This window comes from Sinocyclocheilus anshuiensis, unplaced genomic scaffold (genome assembly GCF_001515605.1).
Source record: "Sinocyclocheilus anshuiensis isolate Anshui unplaced genomic scaffold, SAMN03320099.WGS_v1.1 scaffold617, whole genome shotgun sequence".
Classification (NCBI taxonomy): domain Eukaryota; kingdom Metazoa; phylum Chordata; class Actinopteri; order Cypriniformes; family Cyprinidae; genus Sinocyclocheilus; species Sinocyclocheilus anshuiensis.
In genome coordinates, this window is record NW_015539890.1 from 275,121 (window position 1) to 285,173 (window position 10,053).

The window sequence follows — 10,053 nt, forward strand, 5'->3', positions numbered from 1 at the left end:
GAGAGTGAGAGAAGGCCGGTCACTCACTGTCAGCAGTTCCAGAAACTGCTGGGTCTGATGGCAGCTGCGTCCAACGTGATACCTTTGGCCTGCTGTACATGAGACCCCTACAGTGTTGGCTCAAGACCAAGGGGTTCTCCCCGAGGGGAAACCCGCTTTGCATGCTCAAAGCCACTCGGCAATGCCTACGTGCCTTAGACATGTGGAGGAAACCTTGGTTCTTGGCTCAGGGCTCGGTGCTGGGAGCTCCTTGTCGCTGCGAAATGCTAGCAATGGACACGTCCCTCACCGGTCACCATCTCACATGGCACTTCAACTGCCTGGAGATGCTGGCCGTGTTTCTAGCTTTGAAACACTTTCTCCCAGACCTAAGAGGTTGCCATGTGTTGGTGCGCACCGACGACACAGCGGCGGTCTCTTATATCAACCACCAGGGAGGTCTGCGATCGCGCCCCCTTTACAGGCAGGCGCACCAGATCCTTGTGTGGTCCCAGGGCAAACTCCTCTTACTGAGAGCAGTTCACATTCCTGGGCTTCTCATTATGGGAGCAGACATCCTGCTGAGGCAGGGGCCGAGGCCCGGGGTACGGATAATTTTTGGCCAGGCTCAGGTGGACCCGTTTGCGACTCGAGAGACATCGCACTGTCCCCTCTGGTTCTCTCTGACTCATCCAGCTCAATTGGGGCTGTACGCCTTTCCCACGATCGCTCTGCTGGAGTTCTGGAGAGAGTGCGCCAGGACAGGGTCCGTCTGCTGCTAGTGCCCCGTTTTGGCTGGGCCGAGTATAGTTCTCGGACCTGATTTCCCTTCTCGACGGCTCTCCACGGGAGATACCCTTCAGGAGGGATCTCCTCTCACAGGCGGCGGGTACTATCTTCATACCCGCCCCGGAGCTGTGGAAGCATGGGTATGGCTCCTGAGGGGGTACAACTTGCAGCTTCCGGTCTCTAAACCGAGGTTGTTGAGACCATTCTCCAATCCAGAGCTCCCTCTACGAGGAATGTTTCGACACAGCTCAAGTTCCTGAAAGGAAACGTCTCCAGGTTACGCATGTAACCATGGTTCCCTGAGGGAATGAGACACTGCGTCTTGGTGCCATACTTCCGGCATCCCTGCGAGCGCTTGCTTCATTCCTTGAAGCTGACGCCAGTTTCACTGCATGGGCTTTTATAGCTTCCTGGTCTCTACGTCACCCGCCTGTGACGTCTCGCCCTTCCATTGGACTGATTTCACATGTGATTCAGAGCGTGGTCACGCTGGGGAAATTCCCAAAGCGTTCTCCGACGCAGCTCGAGTTCCTGAAGGGGAACAGGCTATTATTACTACTACAATGACTAAACATATTTACAATGTTTTTCATTTGTGCTGCTGGTGCAGTTTCCTTCAATCTTACCTATTAATTATAACCATTCAACATTACAGTATAATTGAAAACCATTATTTTTAATATTTAATAGGCTCTGAAATATATAACAACTTTTAACTTAAGTGATTTTAAAACAATCCAGCCAAAGCAACAGAGGGAGCTCACAGACAGAAAATCAGAGTTATGAGTTACACAGAGTATATGAAATGTATGACATATGTGGATGCAGAACTAGAATTATAATCAAAAAGTATAATTTATCTTAAAATTAATTATACAGTGAAAGAGTAACATAAGCTGCGTTAGACTATAGCTCAAGCTGCAAGGTTTCTTTGAATAACAGTGCATGTACAGCCAGCTAATGTAAGCTCTGTAAACTGGGTCTGTATAAAGAGTGTTATATTGTGTATTGCATGGAGTGTCTTTGACGCGAGTGACGGAAGGCTGTAAGGAAAGCGTGTACGGAAAGCCCTTATATGGAGATGGTCTGGGTGTGTTTTATGCAAATGGTTAGCTTTGTTCACGTGGCCGCTCATTTAGAACACTCCAGATTCACTAACACTAAGAAGTAAGAAATAAAAAGAAATTCATATGCGCATGCTTATGAGTGTGAATTAGGCGGAAAGTGTTCGTGAGAAGTTTTGAATGTGCATATAAATACGAATAATCTATGCAATTATTAGTGAATGAGACCAACTGTCTGAAAGTGTGTTTTGCCATTAAAATTGTTTTAAATGTATTAAAAGTTGATGCTAGCTGGTTGCTTGATATGAATACATGCGAAATGAGCAGCGGTGCCTACCGTATCCTAACTTGGATAAACTCTTCCTTTGTTCATTATCACTCCTCAAGCCCGTGTTGGCCCGCTTTGGACAAAGGTATTTGACGGGCCAAAAATCCCTGGCTGTTGGCCCTGAGGAAGCCCCGACGAGGCCCGATCAAGCCCCGGAAGTGACAGTGGAAACGCGACTGGCCCTGGCACGCACTAGCACTTGGGTGTTCATGACTCTGATTACGGTTCACAGGTTGTCCTTCCTTGCAACACTTTTGACAGGTTCTAACCACTGCATATGGGGAACATCCCAAAAGACTTGCCATTAGATGCTCTGACCCAGTTGTCTAGCCATCATTATTTGGCCCTTGTCAAAGATCTTTTTATCTCACCCATTCTTCTTGCTTCCAACACATGAAATTCAAGAACGAGTATTTACTTGCTGCTTAATACATTCCACCCCTTGACAGGTGCAGTTGTAATGATATAATCAGTTATTTATTTCACCTGTCAGTGGTTTTAATGTTGTGTCAGATCAGTATATCAAGAAAACCTGGAATTCTCCTGTGCTGCACGTATGTTAACTGTTGGACCTATCGAGAGTGTTTTAAGTGACTTTTCTAAAAATTCACAAATCTACTGTAAATGTTCTCATAGTTAACACCCAAATGTGTTAACTTTACAAAAATATTGAGTTAAACATAATTTTTTCTCCTAAGATCTTTTTTTCCTCACATTTTCCATCGACTCTATTTAAAAACCCTAAATAGCTACATTTTGAGATATGAGATAAAACAACTAAGGGATAAGTGAGGAGACAGAGTAATCCATCACATTAAGTTGTTCAGGCTAACTGTTTCTGCAAATAACACATGACAAGATGTAAATGAGTAAAACATGTCCAAAGAGGGATGACGATGAGCAGACAAAGTCTGAAAGGTGCTAATGATAAGATACATTCAGAATATTCACATAACCACCCACACACAGCTGTGCAGATATCACACATACACACGCACAATTTATTTCAAATCATTTTAGAGTTTTTAAATGGTGACATCTGTCCTGTTATGTGTTATTTTGTTTCCTTCCCACTGGAAAGTTTGAGTTTAACTTCACTTACCTGCACTTTATGTACAAATCTGTCCCTGGAAGCTAACTAAACGTGACAAAACCTTGCTTGGGGGAATTTGAAAATGGTTTAAATGATTTAAAATGATTTTCACACTAAATTATCATTATTTTAATTCTAAAATAGCAAAATATCGGCAGGATTTATCTAATATCTATAATAAATACATTTGCATAAAAATAAAACAACAACAAAAATATAACATTTAAAATAAAAAGTCTTTATCTAGAAGGCTAGTCTGTGTGCATGTATGCAAAGTGTTCGTTGCATGTGTGTTGTTGTGTCAAGAACTGCATGCCAAGACTTTAAACCAACATGCAATTATACTATTTATTTCATCACCTTTCTCCCATCTCACCTTTCTTTTGCCCTCAATGATAGAGAAGAGTGTTGTGATGGAGGGCCACTTGTTTCTAGGTGGTGGAGGCTTCTCATAGTTCCACAGCACTAAAATCTGAAACCACATTAAAACACATGAGCTGCACTGCACATTTCATGTATACATGTATTCAATGTTAGATTGCAACCTGTTTTTGTAGGTGCAGGTGTGAATTATTACAGCCCACATGCAAAAAGTAATCAAAATTTCTCAACAAATCCCATTCTCATTTATTAGTCCTGAAAAGAGGTGTGAGAGCCACTAGAAAAATTTACGACAAACTAGAAATTACCAAGAGACTTCTCATTTTTAGTAACTGTGTTAATTAAGGGCATTTGCAGACACAGTCTAATGTTAGCTCTTGTGAAAAAACTGTGGTTTACTGTATTGAATGTGTACTTCAAATCTTAAAAAAAACTGTAGGTGTGTCATACTTTGCAATACATTTTCATTTAAATGTAAATTACATGCAATTAAGTGTTCAAAAACATTACATCCATTTTTGTATGCAAAAGTGTACTTTTTTAACAAGGTAATACATAATCTGAAATTTTTTTAAATGTAGTAATTATCTAATATAAACTGAACCGATGCAATCTCAGCTGACAAGAAGTTGTTTAAAGTATAGAAACTTTAGGCAAAGGAGCAGTGACCCATGAGGAACACAGACAGTGAAGCTAACATGACCTGTCACTTATCAGATACCGCAGCCAGACTGAGTGTATGCTAGTTTTGCACAGCCAGACGTTTGACTAGTTTTACATGATTAGTTGCTGCCCACATACAGGGACATAATAAAAAAATGATGTGTGGAAAACCATGTCAAAATTCGTGGGCATTCTAAATGAGTTTGATTCATGCATTGATAATCATTCATCTTGTTCATAAGATGCATCAGCCAGGGCTGCAATTATTATACCAACACTTTCCTTCCAGAAAGTAAAAGGAATATCACATCCAAAATGGAAAATCCCCTACTCTATCTCATATTGTTCCAAACCTATGATTTCATGTATTTTTTATTTTTTATTATTTTTTATTTTTTATTTTTATTTTAGGTTATTATCGTTAAGTAAAACTAAAACCATAGAAAAATAAATAAATAAATAAATAAATACATACATACATACATACATAAATAAAAATAAATATTATACTTGAAATAATTGACTTGAAATAAATTTAAATATATAAAAAAGCAACATTTTTCATTTTCAATTATTTTAAATGTAAGTACTGAAACAACTAAAATGAAATAAACTAAAATTAAAAATAAAAAATAAAAATTATATAGTCATATATAAAAAATTAGATACAATTATTACAGTATATTAGTAAATATATATAATATTATTTAAAAAAAAAATTAAAATGAGAAACTAGAAAATAGAAAAAAAATCTCATTCAAAAGCCCGGTTCGGCATCGTCTCTGAAAGCCCCGGCACTGCCCTCCAAGCCGTTGCGTACTACATCTAGCTTGGTGGGCAAAGGGTACATGGCAGTGGGTCAGACTGGTGCATGTTTGCACACTATGGCAGTGTTACAAGCGTACCAAGCCGACCTGCTGAAGGAGCTGGATGAGTGCAAGGAGATTAAGTCAGAGGATATCACCGAGTCTCTCACTGGTCGAGGACTTCGAAGTCGAAGCCGGACCTGCGGACCATCCTTCAGGCTAAGAAGTCCTCGGCCAAGAAGTCCTGACGCTGGTGGCTCAGGCCTTTTGAGGGCAGGCCCCTCTGGGGGAGAGCAGTGTACACCTCATCATACGGTGCCCGTCTCTGCTCAGTGCCCTTAGGAGATCGGTCTGTCAACCCTGCCACCCCCGATGCTTCAGGGCACAGTGGTCTTCAACGAGTGCTTCCCTCAGCCTCCGCCCAGAAACGTAGTGGACCTGGGGGGCTCGCCACCTCCACGGAGGTCTCTAGAGCAGCTAGATTGGCTGTCCCCTGCCGGTCCTCCGCTTCAGGTCACCGTGCTAGCAGCTCTTTGTACACCAGAGGTCAGTCTCGAGAGACTGATTCCCTTAGTAGACTATTTGGCAGTGTGGAAGCTTCTGCCAAATGTGTCTCAATGGGTGCTGCACACTGTAGAAAAAGGCATTTCAACGACATGAACGACATTAATTTCAACGGGGTCACTCCCACTCTCGTGGGCCCCGAGCAGGCTCTGGTAATGGAACAAGAAGTAAAAACTCTCTTGAGGAAGGAGGCCATCGAGGTGGTCCCTCCTCTCGACAGAGAGTCCGGGTTCTACAGCCTGTACTTCATTGTTCCAAAGAAGGATGGAGGGTTGCGTCTCATTTTAGATCTGCGTCAGTTGAACCACTCAGTCATGCGACTGAAGTTCAGGATGCTCACTGTCAAGCAGGTCGGGTCTCAGATCAGGTCCAAGGACTGGTTAGTCACGATAGATCTAAAAGACGCATACTTCCATGTCTCCATCCTTCCCCATCACATGAAGTTCCTGAGGTTTGCTTCCGGGGGCGAAGCTTACCAATATCGGGTTCTTCCGTTCGACCTTGCACTCTCACCCCGCACTTTCACAAAGTGTGTGGATGCTGCTCTGGCTCCACAGCGACTCCATGGCATCCGCATACTCAACTATATTGACGATTGGTTGATATTAGCTCCGCAGGTTTGACCCACTCCACCTTGAAGGTCTATGTGGTGGCCATAGTGGCATACCACGCACCTCTCGGTGGTCAGTCAGTGGGCAGAAACCCCCTAGTTACACGTTTCCTCCGCAGTGCGCTGAGGCCTCCGGTACGGTCCCGTGTCCCCCCGTGGGACCTGGCTGTGGTGCTAGAAGCTCTCTGTAAACCTCCCTTCGAGCCTATTGAAGAGATTTCCGAGCGTTTCCTCACTCTAAAGACTACCTTCCTTCTGGCTATCTCTTCGATTAAGATAGTTGGTGACCTTCAGGCCCTTTCCGTGGCCCCCTCTTTCCTAGACATTGCGCCCAGATTGGCCAAAGCGTTTTTGTACCCCAGGCCGGGGTATGTTCCTAAGGTCCCTTCATCTGCACCACGGCCTGTCATACTCCAGGCCTTCTGTCCTCCTCCCTTTCGGGAGCCTGACCAGCAGAAGCTTAATTGTATGTGTCCAGTGCGAGCACTGGACTCATATGTCCACAGAGCTGCCCTCTGGAGGAAATCAGACCAATTGCTAGTGTGCTATGGTCCCCCTAAGAAGGGTCTTTCTGCCTCTAAACAGACCCTCAATCGGTGGATTGTGGATACCATCTCCCTCGCCTACGAGTCCTCTGGCCTCCCCTCGCCCCTGGGGATGAGGGGGCTTACTCCACCTGAAGCGTGGCGGCCTCCAAGGCCTTCCTGTCGGGTGCCTCTATGCAGGACATTTGTAACACTGCGGGTTGGTCCACGCCGCTCACGTTTGTGAGGTTCTATGACCTCGATATTCGTGCCACTCCCGGCTCCTCTGTTCTCTCGCCTTAGTTGTGCTCTTCCACACTAGGCAGGGAAAGTCTGGCGGCGTGGGCATACTCGTTCCCATAGTGTTTTCCGACGCAGCTCGAGTTCCTGAATGGGAATGTAACCATGGTTCCCCGAAGGAACGAGACGCTGCGTCTCCCTGCCATACTTCCGGCATCCCTGCGAGCGCTTCCTTCATTCTCCAGAAGCTGCCGCTGTTTCCACCGCACGTGCTTTTAAGCTTCCTGGTCTCGTGACGTCTTACCCATCCATTGGACTGATTACACACGTGATTCAGGGCGTGGTCATGCTGAAGGCATTCCCATAGCGTTTTCCGACGCAGCTTCTTGTTCCCTTGGGGAACCATGGTTACATGCATAACCTGGAGATGTTTTTCAGCAAATAGAATAATTATTTGCTCTTTTCCTCACAAAATGTTATCAAAGGAGTTGAAATATTATGAATGTTATGCAAACAAGTTGTATCATAAAACTTCATCTGTGTATTTATTTATTTATATATTGTTTGTCTGTTAAAAGCACCCTACTGAACAAGTTCTAAAGAAGAAAAAAGTCACAGGTCACTGATTCTTGAGACATGGAACAAAACACGTCCAGAAATTGTAACTGCTATTAGGTTTAAAAACGAAAATATTTTCAATTGTAAATGTTATGAGGGATTAATAATAGAATGTATTTTACAATTTATCCCCTTCAATTTAATTTTATCATTATTATATCAAATCTATGACACTAATTGTCTTCTCACTACATCTAAAACAGTGTGTCCACAGAGAAGGGTTCAATCACTCATTTTTTTTTTATGATAAAAAAGAGCTTGTTTTATCAAAAGCAACACTTAATAATGGTAAGTTTTATAATATTTTAAATCCTTTTGTTAATATGTCCTGTGTCTCAACCATGATTTGTCAACACTATCTTCCAGTTTCTGAGGAAATTATTTGAAATGTTTAGATAATTTTATTCTCCTAAAGCAGGGTCTATTAGCATCTAGCATCAACAGAGAAAACAAAATGGCTATGTAACACAGTTCGTAGGTCGGGAAGAAGGAGGCGGGAACCGGCGAACATTAAACATAATTTAATAAATAAATAAACAAACAGAAAACTGAAAATAGCGCGACAGCCCCTCACGGATGACTGCCGTGCACAAACAGAACCAAAACAACAACATAAATTCCAGGCCTGGTCCTCTCTCGTCCAACACTGTCGTCACTCCTCCTTTTATCCTTTTGGAGCTCCTCCGTGGGACTCGAGACCGGTGAGTGGCGCAGGTGTCGCGCATTATCATTTACTCCACCGGCCTCGCTCCGTTCCCACGGCTCTCGGCCCCGCCCCACTCGTCACAGGCTATTACATGAACTCCATTTGTTTTGTGAAAGAAATGCCAAATTTGTCAACACTATCAGATGTTTGTCTGGCTGTGGTGACGGGCCAATGACAGAGTTCACATTCAATGTGAAGTCATATTTTTGTGGTTTTCAAGTGATTTTAAATTATATTAAATATAAAATAGTGTTTAATTTTTCTAATAATGTATAAATACTAAATATACAGCATTTGTGGATTTATAGTCATCACTTCTGGCACTGGATAACACTGGATATAACATGTCTATACATAATACAGTTTGTTTGTATTCTGATCATATGTGTTCTGATAATTTTTGATTATTTGTTAAGATGTTTAAATGTGAATATTAAGATCCTTGTGAATGTAAATAATTGTTTTATTTGTTCATTTAACTGTTTTTAAAAGTTACCTTGTTACCATAACATAGTTATTCTTAATTTTACCAGTGATACGTCTCATTTGTGATTTAATATAGCCAGTTGTTCAGGCCACCGATAAAGCAAGAACTCTAACCAACAATGTGACCTCCAGCAAACAATCACTGGCAGTGTGAATGGTCCTTAACCTGATGCACACTTTCAAGCATAGATAATAATGGAAGTATTGTCATTGTGTCTCATTATTTGCTCTCATATTCTCACCTGCGCACAGAACTTGGACTTGGCGACCGCATGGATCAGTTTGAATATGGGCTGCTGTTGGGACTGTAGAGGTGTGACCACTTGAATGATGGCTGTAAACTCCTGAGACGGACTCTTACCTGCAGAAATCACAAACGTGGATAGCAGAAACGACTTTAGTGCTTTTGGACAGTCTGTATTTGCTGGTGAATTTCTTTGCTTTAAATCATGAAGCACATAAAAATGCAGTTTCCACACACGGCGAACGGCAGATTAGACTTTATGAAATCAGTCTTCAGCGGGATCAGCCTCCGGTGTGTAACATCTCTCTGCATTTGTATCAGTTTGCTTTATGGCAGCCATTCAAAGAGAGCACCTGTTTATCTTTGTTCCTCCACAGGGATTCGCTTCATTTATCTACGTTTGCGACTGCGACTCCAGAAAGCCGACAGCTACATTAAGTCTCTATTACATCACAATAAAGGTTACTACAAAGAACAAAAGAGAACAAGAGAGGATAAAACTAGTAAAATGAATTGATCAAAGCTGTGAAACATTTCTGGTTAGGCCGTAAAACAAAAGAGAAGTTCATAATATATCACAGTGACAGTAATTACACTTAGCCAGAACATCTATTATCCCTATTTCCTCTCTGCAGGGATTCAGACTCTATAAAAATGAACAAAACAAGAACACGCTACCACACGCACAGTGTAAAACACGTGAACAAACAGGCCACACACTCAGACCACACAGAAACAAACCACACACAAATACACAGAACTACAAACAAGCAAATTCACATGCACTTTTGGTTTGATTTTAAAACGTATTATTTGCAATTAATGCTAATGGTCCATCCACTAATTGTGGTCACATCTGGAAGTACAGTCAGTCATAAGAGGTCATTTGGTTCACAGTTGAAACACACACACACACACACACACACACACACATACACACACAAACTGGTTTATATTT

General features: G+C 42.3%; 1 protein-coding gene across 1 annotated transcript in view; it reads right to left on the reverse strand.

The window, feature by feature from the left end:
• The window catches only part of LOC107685778 (exostosin-1), a 311,868-nt gene that overhangs the window by 41,608 nt on the left and 260,207 nt on the right, over nt 1-10,053 (reverse strand). Inside the window, exons 6-7 of the mRNA XM_016482498.1 lie at nt 9,094-9,212; nt 3,630-3,725 (exon numbers count right to left, since the gene is read on the reverse strand). Of these exons, the coding sequence (XP_016337984.1) occupies nt 3,630-3,725; nt 9,094-9,212 (215 nt within the window). The remainder of the gene's footprint in view (nt 1-3,629; nt 3,726-9,093; nt 9,213-10,053) is intronic.